The following is a 26,380-nucleotide window of genomic DNA, read 5'->3' as shown; positions in this document are numbered from 1 at the left end:
AAAAACAAAGTTTATAAATATCATCAAAACCACCAAATTCACTCACTATATTACCGTAAGAAAGGAACATCAAGAAGATCTCCTCCTCCCCCTAATGATATATACATATATGTGCACATGTTAATATATTTGGCACACAAGAGAGATAATCAAAATCTTACCTTCCAGTTGACAATATATATTCATTTGTTAAAATAGAGAATTTTAAATATAGAAATTGGAGATGTATATATAGCAACTATGTTGGAGTGCATAAGTTTGATCGCACCACAAATTAAAGGGTACCAACCAACCCATAAACACACTCAAAAGCCAAATATAAATAAATATATATATATAATCAAATAAATCAATATTTAGTAGTTTATTTAAGAAAATAGTACTTTTTTCTTTTCAACACAAAAAATTGTAAAAGAAAGAGTATGCTACATATGATATATGCAATTAGCCTCTAATGTTTCTTGTAGTACATATATGTTAAACAGCTAGCTTTTGAGGATTTCAGCTTTGGAAAAACCAAAATAAATTAACTTAATAAATTCCAATTAGGGAACAATTAGGGATATGATCAAATAATTTGAAAATCGCTGTCTCTTAGGTCAATTTTACCCCAAAATGATTATGTGTGTGAAATAAAATAAAGAATATGCTCAATATCCTCTTTGTTGATTAGCTCATTTAATTTTTATCACCTTGTTCTTCACAACCTAGGATTAAACGTCATCCTTAATTCCATCCCTTTCCTTTCAATTCTTTATCTATTGTTCACTATAAAAATACCTACTAATTATTAATTAACAATCAACCAAAAACACATCTCCCATCAATCCTTCACTCCTTCACCACCTCGATCCAGAATCATGGCAATCGCCGTGCTCGATGCCCTTGACAATGCTCGAACACAATGGTACCATATTACGGCCATAGTCATAGCCGGGATGGGCTTTTTCACAGATGCCTACGATCTTTTCTGCATTTCAACGGTGTCCAAGCTTCTCGGTCGACTTTATTACTTCAATCCAGATAGTACTAAGCCGGGAAAACTTCCAAACCAAATCAACAACGCGGTTGTGGGAGTTGCGTTGGTCGGAACCCTAATGGGACAACTTTTCTTTGGGTGGTTGGGTGATAAACTTGGAAGGAAGAAAGTTTATGGTGTTACCCTAGTCCTTATGGCTCTTTGTGCCATTTGTTCAGGGCTTTCTTTTGGGTCAACATCAAAGTCAGTGATAGGTACACTTTGTTTCTTTAGATTTTGGCTTGGATTTGGCATTGGGGGTGACTATCCACTTTCAGCCACCATCATGTCTGAATATGCTAACAAAAAGACTCGAGGGGCTTTCATTGCAGCTGTCTTTGCTATGCAGGTTCAATTTTTTTACGATTTTACTAAAATAAAGTTGAAAGTTGGTGAATATATGAAAAACAACATCAAAATTATAGACAACTTTTTAGATTTCGTGTGGCAATTGCAATAAGCAATAATAGATTTTAACCCAACCTAGGTTGCTTAGTAGAACAACTTTATTGATTTAGACTGCATAGGAACACATTTAAATTTGTTCTAATGTGTAGAAGCTATTAGATACAACTTTTATACATCTTCCTTTTTCTTCATCTCAAATTTATCATTCCATACAGTAATTTATTTTCTCACATATTTCGAATTTTGATTGGTTTAAAAGAAGTTTTATAAGAAAACGCTACACTAAACAAAATTTAACAAATCATTTGTATCTTCAAATAATTATGTTATAATAAATTATAAAATCTATATGAGTACAAAAATAATGGAAAAATCACAGTTTAGTTTATATAACTAAATTATACAAATTTTATTTCAATTTACTACTAAACATCAAGATTGTAACTAGTTTTTTCTATTTTAAAATTAAAATATACCAAATACTTCTCCTAACTAATTATATTAGCAATTATTTTAAAACTACCTTCAAAACAAAATAAACACATAATTTAACCCCCCCAAAAAATAGAGGAGCAAGGCTTGAAAAGCCATTCCAACCATAAACTTCTGTTTAATGAGATTAATTTAAGTTAAATTTCATATACTCAATTAATCTTACTTCACTAATCTTTAATCGTTTCAAAACGACACCAACACATCACTTTATATATATATATATATATTTATCAATGAATCATATAAAATAACGACTTCTCATATATGATACACTTTTGATAAAATTCAAAACTTATTTGTCGACTATTTCTATGCACGGAACATAAATATACTTAATTAAATAAATTGAAGTAATAATTGACACTACACAGTCCTAGTTCTCTATACATAATAATTTAATTATATGTATGTATATATGTAGGGTATGGGGCTAATATTTGCAGGGTTAGTATCAATGATCTTATCAAAAATCTTCCTCTCTCTTCATAAAGCTCCCTCATACAAAGCTGAGCCTGTATTTTCAACACAACCTGAAGGAGATTTCCTATGGAGAATAGTCCTGATGCTTGGTGCTTTACCAGCCATTTTAACTTACTATTGGAGAATGAAAATGCCTGAAACAGGACGTTACACTGCCCTAATTGAAGGTAATGCCAAACAAGCGGCTGCAGATATGGGAAAAGTTTTAGAAATTCAAATTCAAGCTGAGCAAGAAAAACTTGCCAATTTCAAATCAGCCAATGAATATGGTTTGTTATCTAAAGAGTTTTTTGATCGCCATGGACTTCATTTGATTGGAACTACCACTACTTGGTTCTTGTTGGACATTGCATTTTATAGCAATAATCTTACTCAAAAAGATATATTCCCAGCTATGAATTTGACTAAGAAACCTGAGACAGTTAGTGCGTTGGAAGAGGTTTATGAAACTTCTAAAGCTATGTTTCTTGTTGCTTTACTTGGAACTTTCCCTGGCTATTGGTTCACTGTGTTTCTCATTGAGAAGCTTGGAAGGTTCAAAATCCAATTGATTGGTTTCTTTATGATGTCGGTTTTCATGGCCGTCCTCGGTGTTCGTTACAACTATATGAAGAATCACCCTGTCGAGTTTGCCATTATTTATGGCTTGACGTTTTTCTTTGCCAACTTTGGTCCTAATAGTACTACCTTTGTCCTTCCTGCTGAGCTTTTCCCAACTAGGGTTCGGTCGACGTGTCATGCTTTAAGTGCCGCATCGGGGAAGGCTGGTGCAATCGTTGGAGCATTCGGGGTGCAAAACTATACCCTAGATGGAAACCCTAGCAAGATTCAAAAGGCTATGATTTTCTTGGCCTTTACTAATATGCTAGGGTTTGTGTTCACGTTCTTGGTGACGGAAACAAAAGGGCGATCGTTGGAGGAGATCTCCGGTGAAGATGGGGGCAGCGCGGGCGAAAATGAAACTCAAATGCCTGTGAGATCAATGGGGAAAGGTCATGAAATGGAAGGACAAAATGTATAATGACATAAAAATTAGGGTTTAATGATATATTCTCTCTGTGTTGTGGTTTTGTGGAGTATATTTATATGTGAAGGATTGGAGATGGTGAAGAAATAAAGAGCAAGAAATGCTTGTTGGAGAGCGTTTTTACTCTAATAATTAAATAGATTTGTTAGTAAGTAATGTTAACTATGATCAATGTTTATGTACTCTTTGTAATAATTGTGTGATTGAAGAACAACTTTGTGTAAAAAAGAGTGAATCTACCCTATGATAAATGACATTTCATTCTTCAAACCTTCCCTCATCACTTCTACATGTTCAATATCAGCTTGTAAGTTATGCAGCATACCCAACATTTTGTTTTCTTCAGAAAATAGGTTACTGTTAGTTCCTTCGTCAAAATGATTATTATTACTACTCGTTCCTTCGTCAAGTCTTTGCATACCTTTGTACAGGTTCACCGGCTATCCATGATATACCTAGTCTATGTATGAATAGCTATTCTAGTGGTTAATAGATGCCACTTCACACCTTCTAATTAGTTCCAATTCAAATTCATACATCTCTTGCATGGACACTTTAATTGTCCATAATTATTGACGTGATATTTTGCAACCTCTAAAAATTGGGAAACTCCTTCTTTGTACCCAATCGAAATCTATCCATAAGTTTCATCCAACTCTTGTCCATTTCGTTAAAAGCCCTAAAACGTAAATATGTTTGATTAGTTTTATATCTCTCCTCTCAACTTACTCCAACTTACTCGAAAGTACTCCAACTTACTTCATGAATAAGCTAGTCCAATCTCTAATCTTGCAATAAAATTAAGTCTAAATCTAACTAACACTTTCAACATATCTAACAATTCATACATACTTAATTAAAAGTTACTTGAGAATCCCAAAGCCAGTAATTAACATATTAGAAACTAATTTTTGACATAAATAAATAGGCTACCATAATTGTAGGATAACCATAAAATTCACTTTTGTATTCAACTTTAAATTCAAATTTGTATTAGAATTGATATTAAACATAAATTCACATTCAAACTCAAATTCAAATTTAAATTAACTATCAAATCCAAGATCTAATTCGTATTCAAATCTATAAAACATACATTACACATACATTATATAATATCAACATACGATCTCAGATTTACACATACAATCTCAAATTTACATATAAAAACCTATACATTTTCATATAAAAATACACATGATATATTACACATGCATACATCTCTGGCATGGATTACATATACATACAATGAATTTCAGACGACACATAATATCAATACACACATTACGCTTACTTTTGTATAATACATACATAAAACAATATATATGTGCATTTTCATAATTCCAAAGCAAAAAAAAATGGACAAAATCATATACCAAGCAAACCGACGACGAAGGAAGAGGGAGAAGCATGGAGCGGTGGGTGACAGATTGGACGTGGAGCAGCGGACGACTTCTTCTTCTTCCCTCTCTTTCTCTGTTTCTTTTCTTTTCTCTTTCGCAAGTGTGGTTATGTGTTCTGTAATAAGAGACAAATAGGGAGAGGAAACGTTGACGCAACTCGAAAACGCCAGCCTTTCCACACCTTTCCTGAAGTTTTACTAATGGCGTTGGAAAAATTCAACCGTAAAATTAAAATGTTGGCCTTTCACCAACGCCAATTCACGTACACGACGATGAAAGAATAATAATGATTTAACTTTCTAAGACCTTTGTCGACGTGGTCAACGCTGACATCAGCAAAAGTTTAATATTTATACTATTCTTTAGTCTTTGTCGACGTGGTGTGTAAGTATGTCGACCTTTCTTGAGACATTCCCTAACGCGTCGTACTAGACGTCAGGGAAACATATTAATAAAAGTTTAATGCCTAACTTTTCCCGATATGCTCTGTGGTGGTGTCGGAGAAAATTTAATTACAATATATCCCGACACCAAGAAACATGTGTGTTGGCCTTGCCTCTCTATACCGAAGTTGTAACCTAAACATCGACGTTTTCTCTGTTTGGCGACGTTCTCAGATGTCTGTGACGACGTTGGGAAACCCCCATTTTCTTCTAGTGTGTGATCGTTCATTCTAAGGATGGAAAGAAAAAAGAAAGGGAACATAAAACCTCCCCTTGTAATCTATTTATTCATGGAAGCTTGTTTACAAAGGTTCCAAGTTTGGTTATACTCCATTTTCGTTTATTTCTACCAAATGAAAATACGAATTTCTATCAAACAATAAGCAAGAAAAAATTTAGATTCTCAACAAGAGCCACATTTTTTTAAAACAAATGTCAAACAAACAATCCAAAGACGAGTGAGTCAACTTTAATATTAATCTTTCAATATCATTAATCAACCCTACACCTTCAATAAGTAGTGTATTTTACACTAAACCTTACACTTGAGTAAGTGGTGCACCTACAGTCTCTGTTTATTTATTTATGATAACTACTAGTGACCAAGAGTCCTATTCTCAAATAGATCCTTAGAAAGCTCAAAAGTGGAAGAAATTCTCATATGTAGAAGGAAGATCTGGGCTTAAGCTCTTATGTCAATTTATCATACTAATATCTTCTTACTCTCCTCCAAAAGTAACTCTCACTACTACAAAAACAACTTTACTTGAGGCCTGCAGTTTTGATATACTTGACAGTTTTAATAAAAACTATCAAGTACAATGAAAAAACGTCAAGAATAATAAAAAATGAAAACATATATAAATTTTCAATGACTCTTCCCTTTTAGGATTCATTAATATAACATTATGTCTTTTTACCTTCAACGAACCTTGACTTGTATTGAGAGTAACAAAGGTTTTTCTTTTAATTCGAGAATGAATATTGCTATGAATTTCTCCATCTCCTTTTGTCTCGCAAGGAAACTACTTACTACGTCAAATATTGATGCATGTATGCTTAATTCAATGTCAAACTAACGCAAGAGATGTTGGTTCCTTCTTCTTTGTATCTATGCTGGAACCAATTCTGACATGTGAGCCTTCATCCTCGAGATGATTAAAAACTGGAGTACAGGTGCTTGTACATTTTTCTTTTTAGACACACCTAGCCTTTCAAAAGTTGATGGTCTTGTAGCTGTCGAGGCTTGACATGTGCTTTTCTCTTTTATGGAAGTCATAATTAGCCTTTGAAAGATCGAACATCGCTTAAGGCTTGGTGCTGACTGGTGACTTTCTCTTTCTGCCTCTGTCATGCTTAGTCTTTCAAATACGAGGGGGTGTGCAACAGGTGGTCTAATTCGATCAAATGTTGAGGTTCTCTGATTATCACCTTCTTTTTTGTCCGTACAGTCAACCTCCTCTATGGTTATATGATTACTGTCATCCACTCTTTCCTTCCCTTTTCTAGTTATATGGATCGGCTATAGCGACTTGTATCCAAGTCCTTTTCTCGACACGGATATAACATGTCCTTCCTGTAAAAGCTTCTTTTGAGTTGAGGAAAGCTCAAGTCGGTCATGAATTTTTAATCTTTTAAACTCGGCGTGAACTGTGAAGTCATAACCAGCTTTCGCCATCAATTTGTAAGCCTTGGGATTGAATCCATCTTTCGTTCGCCTTTAGGCAAGTTTGCTTCTGTCAGGTCTATCTTTATCTTCTGCTTTGTTATCTTAGTTAATGGTGTAGTGAAGCTTTCTTTTAAGACTTCGATGTCACCAACCTTCAAGTCCTTTGGAGACTCTACGAATGGTGACTCGCCTTTCTTGCGCCTCGACAGAGGGACATAGCATAAAACTGGTGGGTTTGCAGCCTTTTCATCCTTCAAGAGCATACTCTTTGTGTTGCTAGTATATGCTTCACCCTTTCCACAGTTAAAGGTTCTCGCACTTTCATGTGGTTCTGTGCGTGCAAGTGGTTTCAGCTGTGAATTATCTTCTCCTTTTAGATCTCTACATTTCCCTTAAATAATAACTACTTGGTGGGCGGGTGACACAAGAAAACTAGTGTCAACTTCAAGGACAAACAGAATTTTGACTATCCACTACCATGAGCATACAAAGAGTGCAGATCAAATGGATATTTATGTCAGGATGTTTCTTAGCTACTGGCACAACCCACAAAAAGACTTTTTCTAAAGAAGTTTATCAAAGAAATTTTCGACTTAAATACCCCATAAGGTTAAACTATTTTTCTCGCCTACGAACCTTGGGGTTCTAATATCAATGTGTTTTTGGAATAATTTGTGAAAAAATACATTTTAAGAAAAGAAAGATCATCCTTTCTAATTGAGTTCAGCACAGCACCACGGTGTTGTGCTCTACTTCCTCTAAGACTTTGTAGATAGAACAACCCCAACACCACATGTGATGTAACTTGACTATTTCATAATGTGGAATTTCATTTATTTCATATTTTTATATGTGATATTTTTGTCACATTCTCAATAATTATCATGGTTAATTAACACTTACTATTGTTGAAGATGTTGTATGATATCCACTCGAGCCATTCTGCAATGGAGTCTTCATAAGTGAATCTGGAGTTTGGAGTTGTGTTGATCCATCGCCTTTGGGATTCTAGCAGTTTAAGACAAATGAATTGACAATTATGATATTCATTAATAATTATTTTGTTGACTAAAGAAAAATCAAAGTTACAAGTTAGAAGAACAACTACCAAGTCAGTTCTAGGAACCGATACCTGTAACTTGGAATTCCGCAAGCAGCATGTGTATGCATTCAATAAAGTGGAATGTAATTTCATCAAAGTTTGTAACAAGCCTGTCAAAGCATAACCAAATTCAATCATCATGTCAGTTGATCAAATGTCCAACAGGGACAGAATATTTGGGATTAGATGATTTTCACTACCCAAATAATTACTTGATATTGGTCCTTTCCTAGTGACCAAGCTTGGAAAAAATCAATTATTTCAATTGTAGTTTTAAGCAGAAATTTTAGGCAATTATGTATTAACAAAGAGAGACTATATATCATTAACAAGATATTAGTTTTCCAGAGGTTTGCTTGTTCGTATTTTACTAATTGGGGAAATCAAAAGAGGAATTTCATTGAACACAATAAACCAAAAGAATGATTTCTATACATCGTATAAAAAGAATTAGTTTATAACTTTTTTAAAGAAATTAAAATCGATCCCAATATCCAACACATTCCATATTAGAATACCTGTCACAACTTCGACGTTGCCACCGTGGAATCTTCTTCTCGACATTGCCACCAGAACCGAAACTCCAATCCTCTCAATTCCTAGTGAGAACTTCACTCTCACTGACAAATTAATAATCCCCTAATCTCTTCTTTATGCTCCTTAGGAGCCTTATATGTCCTCTACTCTGCTTTTTTGTCGTAGTCCATTCCGCTTATTCCTCTTGTATCTCACATCTCTCAACTTATAACTCAAAAACTGCAAATAACTTTCCACCAAGTATCCTGCGACAAAATCTGCCACAAGAACCCTAGGCTTTGCCACCACGAACTTCAAAATCATGCATTAATATGATAACGTTTATAATATATAGAAATGCATGAACATGTTTAGAAAATCATGCAACTAAAATATAACACTTATATTTAAGAATGATGTGTGATAATTATAATCCTAAGGTGAGATTTTAAACTATATGACATACATTATGCCCATAATTAATTTAATCAAACATCAAATGTAGATTAAATAACAAAATAGACTGAATTTGTCACCACTACAAAAACAATCAAATTAATATAATCATATTATATTAATTTAATTGAAAACTCAAACCTACACCCTCCTGCATCTATGGTAGATGAACAACCACGCACCAGAAACCCATTCTTGGAATCTTACACACACGCAAAAGGACATACTTGTTTTCAATTTTCATTGTCATTGAACGACACGAACTTACAAACTCGATTACATAATTAAAATGCCTAAAACAACATGCACTTACATTAATCAAATTAATGCATAATTGTAATCTAAAGTGTCAAAATCGAAAACATCTATTTTGCAAAGTTCACTCATAATGCAAAAAATTCCACCTAACCAATGCAAAATTTTAAATTCCCAATTAAAATTTGATATGACTCTTATACCAATTGAAGGGATAAAAGTCTATGGCAGCAGAAGATTTTATAGAACTATTCCTCAATTTAATTTAAGAATCCCAAAATATCAGTACATTGGTAATATTTAAAATCAAATTTCTAAATAAAAAATTGAGCATGTCTTTAAATTAAAACATACAAAGAACTTATTCTTATTGACGTCTCTGAATCTACAATCCATCAAATTAGGGACACCACCCGTTGCAGACCTTTTTATCCTTTGAAATGAGATTGGTTTGTGGGAACTAAGTGGAATGGAAAAAGTTTGAGAGAAACTATTTTGCATAAAAACAAAATAATTAGTTCTATTTTGGTTAGAAAAACTGTTTTCTTGTGCATATTTCTAACTTTCTTTTGTTCCTGGAGTATGAGAGAATAGTGTAATTCTATTAATTTAAAAAATGTTAAATTAAAAAAATTTTCAAATCAACTGATTAATTAACCATTAATCAATTAGTTAATAAATAATTAAATCATATTTAATTTAAATCTTATTTAAGAAATATCTCTCCAATATCTAATAGTTTTATATTAATTTAATTAAATCAAATTTAATTAAATAATATCAAACTAAATTATTAATTAACTCTCCAACTAATTAATAACTAAATTAAATATCTTAACTTAGGTTAAATTTGAATCATATTCAAATCTAAATTTCTCTCTTAACCAATAATTTTAATTTGAATCTAATTCATATTAAATTAATATTTGAACTCATTCAAATATTTTCTCTCATAAATTAGTTTTGAATCATATTGAAAATTAAATTTATACAATAAAGTTTGATTAACATATAAACTTCATATTATAATGTATCAACATACATTATACAAATTTTCAAAGTAAGTTTGAACATTTCAAATTATAACTAATATAAATAAATTACCTTACCCTTTACGAGCTAGAAAAATGACCTAATGGATCTACAGATCAGAAGCTACAACGATATGAGATTAATTGGCTAAAGTCCTTTAACACATTAATCAATATTCGTCAACTGTGTGTACACTCTACTAAAGACTCGCAGTTGAACTATTTTCACTGTATATATATTTTTGTGTCCACGGATATAGACCAACAATAGTAAATTAGTCATCCAAGAGTATTCACAACATCAACTAGGTAAAATAATCGTTTTATCTATGGGTTACCTCTAGTCCTTAAATATTGGGAGGGGAGAACGTTGAAGGGGTCACGGCTGAGGAAGACGAAAAGATTTTTAGAAGGATTTTAGGGTTTTGTTTGTTTGTTTGAATTTTTTTGGATTTTATTTTTGGAAAAACAATATAAAAGTTATGATTGGATGATGGTTTGGGATGTGGGTTTTAATTGTTGTGATTGAAATTTTACTATTTATCTAGTCGGCCCTTTTGTTGCATTGGGTAAAGATCCCAAATTTGAAAGTGAGAGGGAATACGGGCCGGAAGTTTTATGTGGCCCAAAACAATTTTCAGATACCTTCCCCAATCTCTACTCATTCTTTCCTCCTCTTCTTCTTCTTCCCTCTGTTTCCCTCCATGAAATGGGACATGGAGATCGAGGAAATCGAGGCCGTCCTCGAGAAGATTTGGGATCTTCACGACAAGCTCAGTGAAGCTATTCACTCAATTTCCCGAGATCACTTCCTCGCCTCCACCAAACATCTCAGGAAATCTGACAACAACAACAACAACAACAAGGATTCCAACAACACCCCCATTCCCTTACCCCACACTGCTCTCTTCCCTTTCATCCACGAATTCCGGGTTGACCTTGATGATTCTGCCATCCAGGAAGCCAGAAGTCTTAATGCCATTCGAACTGCTCTTGAGAATCTCGAAGATCAGCTCGAGTTTTTCCATGTATCTTCCTTTTTCTTCCCTGTTTCCTTTTCCTTCTTTTAATTCTCTCGTTTCTTTAGTTTTTCAGTCGGTAGAGACAACAGGACAAGTTTTGTTTTCTATATGATTGGGGATTTCCATTATTGCCCAAACAAACAGATTATGTACTCATAGCTCTATGTTTGCGATTCAATTACGTGATTTTTCTTCATTTTCAGTAGGGATAGATTCGGCAGTATACGAATTTCTTTGTTGTCTGCTGTCTGGAAGACTGAAGGGAAGAGTTCCTTCTAGGTTCACTATTCTTTGCCTTCCTTGATTTTTCTTCATTTGTGCTGTCTATGTCCATTTTTCCTGAAGATTGGACGGGGTTGCTAATTTCTTAACGTTGACTGTTTACTTTGGTTTCTGTTTATTGGATGCTTGTGTAGATTATGATTTTAGGTAGTCGTACGGCAGTTTCCTTTTCATTTTTTGAAATTAAGATTTCAAGCTTAGTAGAATTAGGGATAACAACTGTATGTCCATCATAGAATTTTCTACTTTGATGTTTGAATAAATGAAAGTATGTAATCACACAAAACGGCTCCGTAATTCTATTGAAAAAGATGAACAGATTCCTATCAAATTGTGAAAGAACCATTTTTGGTCCAATCATAGTGCCATTGGGGCGCCACTAAAGAGTAGTAGTACTTGGTGTATCCCAAGATGCACCCATCTCACACACGCGCAAGAATTAAAATCGTGGAAATTTTCTCCTTTTAGTCCGTCCTGAATGGTTTCCATTTAACCAAGTTCTTTTCTTTTCTCGAAGAATAAACTATAATTTAGAACAATGGAAGCTTTCGTTCCTATAGAAATCATGACTCTTATATTATTTAACTACACGAGTCATTCAGTGACTAGTTAAGAATAAATAGCAGCAAATTGTTTTGAATAGAGGCTCCTAAGCAATGGAAGCTCGGTTTATTGGTTTGCTCTTGATTTTTTATTTCATTTTGCTCAACTAAAGCTCAGTGTCTTACCAGAGAACTTGCAACTTCATGTTCTGCATTTAAATGAAAGCAGTAGTGTGCTGCATTCTTATGTTCCTTCTCACTTATAGGGTTATGTTGTTAACTATTTCATTGAAGTGAATATTGACTGGACAATTGACTCACCGGATTCTTTCTTTTTATTTTCAGACCGTTCAAGTGCAACAGCAGGTTGAGAGAGATGCTGCAATTGCACGACTAGAGCAAAGTAGGATTCTTCTTGCAATGAGATTGGCTGAACATCATGGCAAGAACTATAAAGTCATCAGTGAAGCTTTAGCGTTTGTTGGAGATGTACGTTATGCAGCTAACTATGTTTCACAAGAAAACAAAGATGGTCCAAAGTTTAGCCCGAATGGTCAGAAGCCATTGCCGAACAGTTCAAAGAGGTCTAATACTCTGATCAAGATGCTATTTTCAACCCTCGACTTTGCTAGGAAATCTCTCAAAATGGATCATGTGGGCGGGATACTTGGCAATGCTGCCATGGTTGCAATTAGCATGGTTGCATTTCTGCATCTCCACCAGGTAGCATATAAGGCGGCACCACTGGAGAGAGACGATATTCCTTTCAACAGAAACCTTCGAAGAACTTCTCGGCTCAAGGAATCTTCGTCAAATGAAGATTTCAGCAACTTTGACGTCTTATCCGCCAGGGGTTAGTGTGAATATATAAAAATTTTCAAGCTTTGATGCATCTCTTATCAGTTGATTTAAATATGAGCTGGCTGTTTGATAATGTCTGTTGTATGAAAATGATTTGATTTAATAGTTAGAAATTTTCTTCATCATTCTTGAGGTTGTAATTGTCTATTGAATTGAGAGCTTTAAATCTTGAGTCCACTGAGTTGTTCAACAAACAAAAACAATTATGATTGGAATACCAAAACTTCTAGCTTGCCTCAAGTTATGAAGCAAGGATATGCCTGTTGGGCCTGATTTGAACCCTCTCCCCATTTGGGCTTGAACATGAAAGACCCAATTCCTAAATCTATATTTATTAGATGGGGGTCGATTAAGGACGGTAAGAACATAGAGAATCTACAAGAATTGTCCCAAAGAGATGATGAAGTGATCAACAAACTGACTGTTCATCCAGGAAACCAAATGTTCTTTGGCCTTGACCACACATATCTGAGCGAGAAAAATTGTTTGAACTATAATTATATGCCGTCTAGGTTGCACTTATCTCCCTGCATCCTTAACTTGTAGAAAAGAAAAGAAAATTTTGCTACATGGCAATTTGTGATGCGTTACTAAGTAGATTGGCACAGATTTTTGCAACTAAAGATGCACCTAAAAGTTATTGAAGGTAGACCATAGGAGGGAAGAAATGACAAATTAGAAAGTCATAAATGAAAAGATATGTCGGTGAAGTGTTTGATATTGATTTGGTTATGTGAGGGCTCTCTCACGGCCTCTAAATCTGGATGGAAGAATAGGGGGTTTGAACGCCTGATTTGTAGTTGTGCTTTGTTAGCCTTTCTTTGACTTGTTTAATTTGAAAGGTTGCATGCATCACTCCTTAATCTCTCTATTGTCTTTCCATGAATCACTCCCAAATTCCTCTTTTAATGCAACCAGACATTCCTTTCTGTCCACGTCAAAAATCTCTTTTTATAGAGAGAGACATCCATTTATGCCAGATATGTGTACCAAATTCCTACTATGTATGTGTTTTTGTTTTTGTTTTTCTTCTTTTCTTCTTTTCTTGGCATACTTGTGGTTGTAGTTTGAAATTTTCATTCTGAAAATTGTCATCAAATCGCTAATGCTGATTTTTGCCCTTTCTTTGACAATTGATCTTAGAGTTAAGCTTCCTTCTCGGTTGGTGGATCTTAGAGTCAAAATGAATCGATTTTATTCGAAAAAAGCCTTTGCACTTTTAGAATTATGAAGCTAAAACGACGATATAGCTTGATTTTTTTCTGGGTCAAATAAATATATTATCTTAAACAAAATAGAGATGTCAACGATTGTACGTGAACTTAAGATGTCAATTTAGAGTAATTAAGTGAACTTTTTGTACTCTGGATGGTTGGTAATAAGATATTACATGTAGTCAACCTAACCATAATTTTATTAAAAATGACACAGGAAAATGGTATATTCTTGATAAGTTGTTACAAAACAAAATGATTATAAGAAAGAAAAGTCATTTGTAGCAACAAAAAAAAAAAATAATAATAATTAAATGATGCAATTAATATTTAAATGAAACTTAATTTGAGAAAAGCGATTTGAAATGTATTTTGTAATAAAAAGTGAAATAATTAGTTTCACAGTTCATAGTTCATATTGTCGTTAGATGAGAGAAGGCAGTGGTATTCAATCAAAAATGATTTGAAGATAAAATAACTTCTTCCTTTCAAAAATAAAAGCACTAAACTGGGGTGTTTTCATACATAAAATCGCACATTTAAAATGATTTTTTGAAAGAAGAAAAAAAAAAAAGAAAAAAGGGTGATGAAGCAACAAAAGACATTGAATTCTTTTATCTTTCCCACGAAAAAAAAAAAGAGGCTTTAGTTGTCGGAGGGAAAAGGGTCCCATTGCATTCAATGACTTAATTCCATTAATGTTTTAATTTTGAAAAAAGAAATGGAAGACAGGTGTCGAGTGATTAGGCATGCTGAGTATTGATGAGAGTGCCACGTGTAGTAAAAATGAGGGGACAAAGGTAATTGGGAGTGCAGGAACCCTCCATACACCTCTCACATGTTACTTACCTGACACCATTTCTTCCCCTTCCCCTTCATTTTATATATTTTCTCTTTCTTTTCTTTCTTTTTCTTTCACATTATATTTTCTTTGGGTCCTACAAGAGCGGACTTAATTATTCTTTTAAGAAATTCCCTTCCTTTCCTTTCCAAATCATTTTATTTTCATATATGCGTTCATTCATTTTGTCAATTTCAAATCAACAAAAGGATATTCATCAACATTACCGGATTTTTATATCATCTATTCAAACATGGTCCCTCAATAACTATTCAATGTTTGGTAATATATCTTACGAGCCATCAGGATGCATCGATCTGTTTTTAGACTGCTTATTACTCCCTTTCCAACCACAGATCATCCCTAACTTACCCACAATCTTTTTTCTTCCGTCTCTCTTCCTCTACTTGGAGTTCAAACACCCTTTTTTTTGCTTTGGACTTTTCTCCAACTACTTATCGTCTCCTATGTTAATGCAACTCGGATATATTTAGTTTTTCTTTTTTTCTTTTTTCCTCCAGTTTTTATATATTTTCTATTAGAAAAACTACAAAGTAATTTTGTAATTTCTTCCCATACTTTTTTTTCATATAATTCTTCTCCCCGTAGTGTAGACAAAAGAAATGAAATGTGCCCCCCCCTTTCAAACAATGTAAAGCCAAAGTAGATAACAATGAAGTTCTGAGATTAAAAATAATAGAATATGAGTGACCAAATTTAATTTAAAACTAACCCAAAAAGAAAAACGAAGAGATGGGATATGGTCACATGTGCCATTGACCTAAGATAAGAGGTAAAGTGACGGATTTCGTAGGCCCTACAAACGGTTGCCATACATTTGAATATTTTGATCCGGTCGGCCCAAACCGGACCCCACTTATAATGTGAATTGTGAAATGTGAATGAAATCCTTAGGCCCAAAGCTTCTTCCTTCTCTCAATATGTTTCCACTAATTAAGCCTGACTCTCGGGTTTTGTGACCTTAAACCCGACCCTACAAAATACCGGGTGAACTACCCAACCGGGCCTACCCATGTCGTATCGTGTCAAACCCAACCTATTCTCATATTATCATTCCGTTTTTCTTCTCTTTTTGCCTTTTTGAAGGTTCATATAATGTAATTATGAAAACTCCTTCATTTTCTTTCTCTCTCTTTTTTTTCTTTTTTTTTTTGCTTTTGAAAGTTTTCAGATTGTGAAGATGATGTCGAAAGTGACAACTCACGTCAAATTTTTGTTTCATACTATTCTTTGAATCTTAATTTCTTTCCGTGACTTCAAATTTGGACCAAATACAACAATATTCATAGTTATATCCTAATTTAATTTAATTAGGACAACATATTATATTGTTTCATAGCAGAAGTCTATTAAAATTGTTATATTTGTAATTCTTTTAACATGTTAGCTATATTACATAATTATTATTATCTTAGATTAAAAAAAATTAAAATATTCAATATATTGAATTAGTAGCTAGAAGTGGTTAATTAAAACATATGTATCTTGATTAAGCAATAAATAAATAAAAAGAGGCTTAGCTAAAGAGAGAGAATATTGTTTATAGTTCTCATTAGTTTTAAATTGGATGGGGGATTTTGAGTAAAAACAAAAAAATAGAGATTAGTCAATTGTGTTGCACGCTTCATTTGTCCATTTTATGTGAAATCAATATGAGGTGGGGACTTCTTATTAAAGTCTTAATAACACATGCATCATTATATATATATATATATAATCCATATTTTCGTACTATATAAAAAGTAAAAGAATTTAAATCCTATATCAAAATGCATTATAAAGTCTCATATATATATATATGAAAATATTGTTCAATTCTCTCAAATTATTAATTCATATACAAATAAAAAGATAGTGAATAAAGTTTAGCATATATATATATATATATATATTGAAGTAATTAAGAACTTAAAAGTATGAAGTCACGTGAGAAAATAGAAGGGGAAATTAAAGAGTAGGTAGGGCTATATATATATATATAAGTGGGAAAATTGAGTGGTACGTACCTAAGCCCCCCAGGGGACCAACTAAATTTAAACATACATATAACAATATAAATAATAATCTATAGATATAAAAGAGGGAGGGGTTGTCGTTGTTGAAAATTAAATGTTGATATATGTTTTCACAAACTCAACAACAACAAAATTAGCTTCTTTAATTCATAAAACAAACAACTACCAAACAAATAACAATTTATACTTTCTTTCTCCTCTTCTATCCTCCTCAACTTGTATTCTATCCATTTTTCACAAACCCACCATTGCATAATTCTCTTCTCCCATCCAACAAAAACACTATGCAACCAAATCTACCACACATAATATAAGCCATCTTCGCTCCGAGGGACTTTCAAAACAACAAATAATATTCCTTTTTATACTGATTCAAAAATCAATTTCAACTATATATGAAAATTACTTTTTAAATGTGTTCAGTTAATTTCAATACCTAAACCCTAAATGTACTCCAAATAAAACCATTTTGATTCTCAACACTTTTTTTAATAACAACATTTTGTAAGAGTTTATACATCAATCTCCTTCGACACAAAAGCAACTACCTAAGAGTTTATTAATGTGTTACGTTTCCCAACTACCGTCAATTTTTTTTATAAAGAAAAGAATCATAGATTTGAATCCAATAAATGATGAAGGGAATTAAATAATTTCATTCTCTTAAGTATAGAAAATGATCATTCATGAGTGTCAAATCAAACTTGAACATGCTAATTTAATTGATTATAACATATATCTTTAGTCCTCAACCAATCACAAATAAAGAAAGAAAAAAAAACGAGTCCAACTTCATTATTATGAATAATTCTTGTCATCTTATCACTATATAACATCATTCCTCAAAATGAATGAAATTAAAGGTTACCTTTCAAATAGATATGTGAATATATATACACACACACACATGTTTTTTTGGCATTTTTATTTGACAAAATAACAGAGCCAAAAAGATTGGCTGACTCAGGCATGGTTGCCAAATAATTATTAAGTGTAAGCAGAAAAGTTTTATGTTGTGTTCCATGGAAATTTTAATTTTCTTTCGAGTTTCCTTTTTGGCCTTACAGCTCAATGGTTTTGTCCTTTTACCACTCTTTTTATGTACATCTTAACCCCATTTTTCTTTTAAAGTTAAAATTCACAGGCCTCATATTTTCAGTGCCATATTATGATAGAAAAATTGGCAATAATAATAATAGTAATAATAACAACACAGTTAGGTGCCATAAATAAATAAATGATCTACATTGTTGTTGTAATTGGTAATAATTGAATCATGCTTTTAATTCTAATAAATGAATTGTAATTGAGGGTCTCTAAATTTAACTCCTACTCATAACTCAATGCATACATATTTCTCTCTTATAACTTGACATTTTTTTTTTTTAACTAAAAATACTATTCCTAAGGTTTTCAACATTTAATTTATTTATTTTGATTTGTTATGTGATAATACTTGATTTGGGTAGCTGGGGGGTATTCTACTTCAATATAAAAATAGGAAATGTCATGTGAATAATATCTAATTTATGTACTTTTTTTTCTGTTTTAATTCTTAAAGAAAAAAAATGTAGGTTGGTACAGTTTTAGTTGGCTTTTGTATGTAGGCAAGGACAGAATTATTATTTATTTCAGTTTCTTATTTTGTAGGTTTAATGATAAGTATTAGTGTCTTACTACTACTAAATTCGACTCATACGTCTCTTTCAACTATACCAATTTCAAAATATATTCATTCTTTTTTTCCATTTTACTATAATATATTCTTTTAACTTTGACGTTTGTTTCATAATTATAACTCTAATTATTTAGCTTTTATTTTTTAAAAAATTACACCTATTTTTTCTCCATTTTTTAGTATGAGAAGTACAACAGTTCTATTCTCAACTAAATTATTTGAATGTACAAAACTAAGTTTTTAAATAGTATGCCTCCATTTATTTTAAAGATTTTAGTCTATTTTCTTTTCATTTATCACCTTGATATACATTTTCATTAAGAATTACACGTAGAATAGATATTGATAGGATCAATTTTTAGAAATAAAAAATCAAATATGGAGTTTTCATAAAATTCAATTGAAAAAGTCCAAAAACAGCACCTTCTCCCTGAAAGAAAAATTGTAAAAAATAAAATAATATGTAATTAAGCTGCCATATAATGATATATATATATATATATATAGAAAAGTAAATTGATTTTTTTTTAAAAGAAAAAAAGGGTAAATAATTGGTTAAAAACTTAAAAGGTACATAAAAGGGAATGAAAAGGTTGTGGATATTAATAATTATTATTAAGTAAAAGAGTATAGAATGAAGGGTTAATAATTATTAGCACAACTAGCAATAGCATGTCATAAAATCGTCCATTGCAAACTTTGACTAATCATTCATATGAAACAGATGATAACTAGAAATAATAATTATAACCTTATAAGATACTTACTTAATTAATAAAAAAAATAAATAAATTATTAGAATGAAATTAAAAAAGAATTTGATTAATTAATAACCTCACGTGAAGGGAGGCAAGGCAAAGGTGATGAGATGAGACAGAAGGAAGCAACGGAACAATCATAATATCAAAATCCTTTTCTTTATTTCTTTCTTTCTTTTTTCTAATTAATTAATTTAATCTCTCTCAATAAGAAAAAGGAAAATACATAAATAAATAAAATTATTTTGCAATCATACTGTCATCATTTTCCAAAGCCTTAGCTTCTTTATTTTTGGCAATGCCTACTACCTTATCACTTTCTCCCCCCTCTTTTCTCTCTCTAATTTTTTTTTTTTTTTATATCCATTTTAAATCAAAGTGTATTGCTAATTTTGTCTTTTAACTTTATAAATTAGTTTGTATTATATTATATGTCTTTCTTAGAATTTTGTATCCATTTATTTTTATTTTTATTTTTATATATCATGTTAAACAGAATAAATTTGGTTAAAATATATTTTAACTCAACCTTGATTAGTCCTAGTAATCATCTCTCAATTAATAAGTTAAATCTTGTATTTATCATTTAATTAAAATTTATGACTTTCATGAGTCTCCAACATAACCTAGTCTGAATTTTTTTAAAAAAAAGGTGGCATTAATTAATTAAGCCAACTTTGAATGATTTCAAAAGGTTTATTTTAATTTATTTTATTAAATCTCAAATTGAGTCTTTTAATTTTTTTTATCAAATTTAACTTATTAATAATCGAAAGAAAGTATAATATGGGAACACAGTTTTCAAATTTTATTAATAAAATACTAAAGGAATAATAAAAAAATCGATGGAAATATCAACAAAAATATTTAGGAAATATATATACGAACTAAATTTATTTATGGTTTATTGGAAAGTAAATGACTAAATTGTATATTTGACTAAAATAAAAATGATCAAAACAGCTAAATAAACAAAATATTTATCCTCAATTTTTAATCTTTTAGTATCTTATTTTTCAAAATGTAAATAGTTTATTTTTTATTATTATTTTTAAAAAATGGTATTTGAAAATACCTACTCTATAAATTATTAACAAAAAAAATTAAGCTAAAAAATTAGAAAATTAAATGTAGAATACAATCTGATGGCTTATGAATTTATAAATATGTACACATAGTAATATTTATGAAAGAATCAAATTTAGTTTTTTTTAGTACAATAATTATGTCATTTATATGACCTATAGAATAGGAGCAATGACTTTGAATCTTAAGTGAGGAAGGACAAGCGTCGTAGATTAGGGTTGAACTAAAAGTTTGAAAATCTAATTTAGTTAGTGTTAACTGATTTTAAATATTTAAAAATAAATAGGTATAAATATTTGTAAGAATAATATTAAATGGGTGGGATTGTAATAATAATAATAGATGACAGAATATTGAATATTGTTGTGCTGAATAAGTCAATTATTTAATGAATATAAGAGATGTACCAACAAAAAAATAAAAGCAAAAATGTAAATGCATCCATAAATTTATACCAAAAAATAAAAGGCAAATTCAAAACTTTTGTGTGATGGGATGAATGTTATTAATATGAACATACTATGTATTCAATGAGATCATAAAGTCTATTCAGGATGAAAAATAATTATTTTTAGGTTTATATTTATATATATAGTTTTAATTTTGCCTTTTTCATTTAAAATTCATCTCAAAATCTTTTATATATAAATAAAAATGTCAGAAGAAGGAGTTCTAAATTATCAAATATTGTACTATTGGCTATTGGCTATTGGCTATTGGCTATTGGCTCATCTTTAAATTTAATGTCCGTTTTTTTCTTCATATAAATATATAAAGCAAAAGGAGATAAAAGTAGATATTTTATATATCTTACAAATAGGTGTACGAAAATTGAATCAACAAAATTAATCGTTAATTATATTTAAAAAATTGGATATAAAGTATGTAGAAGAGTAAGGTATTTGAATCATTGTAGTATATCATATATTATAGTAGAAATATTTACACAAACAATTAAATTTGAAAATTAATTAGTGAATGTATTTGTATGAGATGTTACTAGGTTGAATTAATATTTCATTTTTGATAAAAGTAGTATGTAATAAATAACACATACAAGCTTTAAATATGCCTTAAAATAGATTCACACACACACCTTTAGGGTAAAATACAAACTTTAAAACCCTAAATTTTAGACACAATTTTTGCTAACAACCACAAAGTTTATCAGAATTTAGAAATAGAACCCTCTCTTTTAGACAATGAATTTGAGTTATGTTTCACTCAAAGAAGGAAAAGGATTGTTCACTTTTTCTTTTCTCCCACTTTTTCATTAATTAAGTGATGATATAATATAAATTACCACATTTTTGCTAAGATTTATCATGTGGCCTTCAAAAGAAAGTGGGATAAAAGCCCTTCAATTTGAAGTAAATAAAACTTTCTTTATAATTGGCATCTACTTTATAATATTAAATAATAGAATATATATCACAAATAAAAGATTCAAAAAAAAAAATAAGAAGTTCAAGTTCAACTACCATTTTAAAGGTTAATTTGTTCGTGGTTTCTCAAAATTAAAAGTTAACAATGATAACATCCGTGATTGATATTTTTCAATTGAAGAAACGTGTTATTAGTTACAATTTCTATGGATGATAGTAAATGAAGGATAAATTTGATATTTAAAAATATTTTAGTAATTGAGTTAGTCAACATTTGCGCTTATGGTTGTGTTATATTTTAAATTTATTTGATTGTGGTATATGCTATAAATTGGTATTATAGAAGATGCCAAATGATAAGACATACGAATACGTACCGTTGGTTGTTTAAGTAAACAAAAAAAAAAAATAGAGAAAGATGGAAAAATATTAGACATAATGATTAATAGAGTGGGGGCATAATGTTGGATTATGTTTTATTTAGAAAAGAAAAGGGAAAAAAAAATGTAAAGATTTACTTTTGAGTAATATTGAAGCAAAATAGGAAGGACAGAAGTTGTCCCGTGGGATGGTCTCTCCCTCACACACACAACATTACATTCATTCTAAAATACTATTATTATTATTATATAAAACATTCATTTTAATTTAATTTTTTCCTTTTTTTTTTAAAAAAAAAAGAATTTCTAATTCTAAATTTTATTAATTACAATTATGGCCTTACAAAATCATTTGTGCGTGCTTTGTGCACGTGACTATTCTTCTTCATAATTTCAAACAAATAATTCGTATTTAACTTTGACTATAAATAAATGAATTAATACTATATACATAATATTTTCTCTCCATAACTATGTAAAATAAGTTAATTATTTGGACTAACGGTTTCACAAACATTTAAATACTACCCATTTAAAAACTTAAATATGGGAGATTTCCATATAAACATGAAGTTACCAAAATTAAGTATGTATTTAAATTGGCGTTACTTTTTTCTTTTTGTTATTAGAAAGAAATGACAGAGGAAAAGAGAGGAAGACAGCCATTTTGTCTAAGTTGACATTTTCTTCCTCTATTGGATTACCATTAATCACTCCCTCCTAATCACACACACTAAACCATTTTTATATTTAAACTAAATCCTCCATTTATTTCCTTTCCAATAACAATAACAATATTATTATTTTATTTATTATCATACAACATTTTCAGTCTCCATGCACAACGAAATTCTTTTTCTTTTTCTTTTTTTAATTTATTATTTATGTTCATATGGTCAAATATCTCCACTTTTTTCAACTATTTAATGACCCTTTAAGAAATGTACACATTCTTTTAACTATTTAACCACATTCATCCATCTTCTAATTAGTTTATTAGAGAACAAAATTAGATTTTTCTCTTCTTTTTCTTTTAGGTCATGCATTTAAATTGTGTTCCAAAAAAAAGGTGAGAAAAATTGAGACAAAATTTGGAGATATATAATTATACAAAGCTCTTCCACGTTATACACTCTTAAATGACAAAGCCTAATTATTGACTTAAATCAAAATTTAAAAAAATAAAAATAAAAAAGGAAATAAAAAGAATAAATATCTCTAGCAAAACTGGTCCACTCAACTTCCCAGAATATGTAAACAGGTAAGGAAAAGTATACCAAAAAAAAGCAAAATTCGCAAAATTGGCCCTTTTATTTTTGCGAAATGCGACCATGGAAAACAAAATTCGGCCGACATAACGGTGGTCCGCCGTCGTCGGCAGCCAATGCTCCGCCGCTTACAAAACTACCAAAGGGTCTGACCCCATTAAAATATCTTGGAAATAGTCATCGCCCCCTTGACCGATCGAAGAAGACAACAATGGAGACCCAAAATCTTCAGGCAAGTTGGTGAAAATTTCACTGAAATCATCGTTCCATATGCTGTCTTCGAAGAACAGTGGCTGGTCGTCCAAGAAGATCGGCGCTTCGGGGCTTGGAAACTTGAAATCATAGTCGAATCTGGGGAACTCCGTGTGGTACTCCTCAGTAAAAGAAGTTTCTCCTTGACATTCGTGAAATTGATCGTCAACAAACGGCGCTGGCGGTTTCTGTAAGTCATCGGACTTTGGGGGTTTTTCGGATTCTTCCGGTGACGGTGTTCTGAAGTGAAGAACCGAAGTCGGCGATGATAGATTGTGAGACTCCTCACTGGAATCGTAATAAGAACCGGAAACAGATGGGATATTAGCCGTCTCAACTTCCTTCTCCGGCATCGGAACCGGCGGAGGTGTTGCAAAGTTGGTTAAAGCATCCGGCCCACGGAGCTGAATGGCAGCGTTATCATAAACCATCGCAGCTTCCTCCGCCGTATCGTACGTCCCAAGCCAGAGCCGTACACGACGAGCCGGATCTCTAATCTCCGCCGCCCATTTGCCCCACGGCCGTTGCCGTACACCACGAAATTTCTTCCCATTCGTAGGAGGGACCACCTTCCCCTGGCGCCGAAACTCAGAACGGTCACCGGCAGGCCTCTTCCGACAGCTGGGTAAAAGATTATTCCGACACCCACTTTGGATTTTGATCTCATTGATGTATTTCTTGACTCTCTGCCTCTCGAAAAAATCATCTTCATCACTGGATGAATCCGTGGCATCAGGGTCGGTTACCGAAATCCGCACGACTCTACTTTCGGATTGGTGATGTTTCTTAGCGGAAAATTTGTTGGTGAAGTTACGGTGCTCTGTGAATTTAACAGGGGAAAAAAGAGTGTCCTCCATGGCAGATTCAGCATCAAACTGCGGAAGCAATGGGGGATTTTATAGAAGGATGAGATAGTGGAGGCAAAATAGGGTAAAGGGTAAAGTAAGTGAAAGGAAAAAAAAAGAAGACAGTTTTTCGTATTTTGGATTCACACTGAGGAAAAAGGGAACTAAAAACGCCCACAGTGAGGAACAGGGTTTGGTGTGACTGTGTTTTAGTCGTGTTTTGAAGGGATGATGAGAGTAGGATTAAATATGCAAAGGGGATGATGATGATGATGATGATGAAGACGAAGAAGAAGAAGAAGAAGAAGAAGGGTTTTTGAGAGTGAGAGTTTGTGAAGAGGAAGAAGAAGGTTTGTATGAGTATTTATTGAGAGTGCAGAGAGAGAGAGAGAGAGTAAAGAAGCAGTGTTAAGTGTTAGAGTGTTGGGCAGAAGGAAAAGAAGTGAACAACCACCATAGCAATGCTGCAATGGAATCCAAATACACTGAAATCCCTGTTTTATAGGATCCCAACACCCCAATTTGGCAACTCCACAATACTAACTCCTTTATTCACATTCCCTTTCTCTCCGTATTTTTAACCCCCTCCCAATATTTTTCATTATAACTCTTTTCCATTCCTAACCCATTTCCCTATAATATATATATATATATATATATATATTTTTTTTTTTTTTTATCTTTACCTTACTTTAATAAATACCCTTTGGTAATTGGTATAACCATTGTGTATGAAAGGTTCAAGCTTGTACCATGCAATTGTTATATTTAAAAAAATCACTCTCTATGTAGATAATTTAAAGCTCACTGAAATATAATGATAATAAAAAGTATAAGGTCCCTTAAATGTTTTTGATAAATAGTATTTGTTTTAACTTTATAAACTTTGAAACTATATGAAACCACATAAAATGTCATCTCAAATAAGCAGGGGTATTAGGAGTAAAGGAAATAAAAATGAAGAGAGTAAGGGGGGAGGGGGTAAATTTATTTGGAGTGAAGAAGGGGGGGGGGGGGGAGGGAGAAATAAAAGAGGAGAAGGAAGGGTAAAAAGGTAAAAGAAAAAGGGAGTGTAAGGTCGGTTGAGAAGGGGAAGATTTGGGTGAGGAAAGAGTAAGAGACGGCGGCTGCATAAGAAATGGAGGAGGGAGATAGTGACACGTGAGCAAGAGGTGGGACCAAGAAAGAGACATGGTCCAATGGGAGAACATGATATGGGGTGGTGAGTCAGCAAGTGAGTCATCTCGAGTTTCGTGGTGCGAGTCACGTGAGGCCCAAGATACCCGCCACCCGGTCCAGTTGTTTAATTAATTAAATGAGTCAATTTTTTTGACTCAATTTTTAAAATTTCATATTTCACTGTTAAAGAGTACACTCTGTCCCCTCACTTACTCCTTAAATTACCATTAATCCTCCACCCTAATAACGGGAAAACCAAATCTTTTCTTTTACTATTATTTTTCAATTCAAATTCACACAGCTAACACTCTTCTGCCTTCCTAATTTCCTTTTCCTTTTTCTTTTTCTTTTTTTAATTTTTTCTTTTTTATTATTATTCTTATTATTTTTCAATTCAAATTTGAAAATGGTGTTACTATCCTTCTCTCTCTTTTACCGGGGCTACGCT

The 26,380-nt window shown here is 31.9% G+C and overlaps 3 protein-coding genes and 1 non-coding gene across 4 annotated transcripts; 2 read left to right on the top strand and 2 right to left on the bottom strand.

The window, feature by feature from the left end:
* Window positions 1–860: 860 nt before the first annotated feature.
* LOC101210631 (inorganic phosphate transporter 1-11) lies at window positions 861–11,142 on the top strand. The gene is made up of 3 exons (XM_004149416.2): window positions 861–1,367; window positions 2,343–3,342; window positions 11,053–11,142. The coding sequence occupies exons 1-3, from the start codon at window positions 861–863 to the stop codon at window positions 11,082–11,084; spliced, it is 1,539 nt and encodes a 512-aa protein (XP_004149464.2). The 3' UTR covers window positions 11,085–11,142.
* LOC101207858 (plastid division protein PDV1) lies at window positions 10,956–13,267 on the top strand. The gene is made up of 2 exons (XM_004149407.3): window positions 10,956–11,331; window positions 12,495–13,267. The coding sequence occupies exons 1-2, from the start codon at window positions 11,008–11,010 to the stop codon at window positions 13,005–13,007; spliced, it is 837 nt and encodes a 278-aa protein (XP_004149455.1). The 5' UTR covers window positions 10,956–11,007; the 3' UTR covers window positions 13,008–13,267.
* LOC116402977 lies at window positions 11,876–11,982 on the bottom strand. Its single transcript, XR_004215709.1, has one exon. It is a non-coding gene; the product is annotated as a small nucleolar RNA snoR2/U65 (small nucleolar RNA).
* Window positions 13,268–23,467: 10,200 nt separating the features above from the next.
* LOC101207613 (ethylene-responsive transcription factor CRF4) lies at window positions 23,468–25,334 on the bottom strand. Its single transcript, XM_004149406.3, has one exon. The coding sequence runs from the start codon at window positions 24,763–24,765 to the stop codon at window positions 23,785–23,787; it is 981 nt and encodes a 326-aa protein (XP_004149454.1). The 5' UTR covers window positions 24,766–25,334; the 3' UTR covers window positions 23,468–23,784.
* Window positions 25,335–26,380: the final 1,046 nt, after the last annotated feature.

Source organism: Cucumis sativus, chromosome 3 (genome assembly GCF_000004075.3).
Source record: "Cucumis sativus cultivar 9930 chromosome 3, Cucumber_9930_V3, whole genome shotgun sequence".
Classification (NCBI taxonomy): domain Eukaryota; kingdom Viridiplantae; phylum Streptophyta; class Magnoliopsida; order Cucurbitales; family Cucurbitaceae; genus Cucumis; species Cucumis sativus.
Note: the sequence above shows the minus strand (reverse complement) of the source record. Positions and strands in the feature narration are given on the sequence as shown.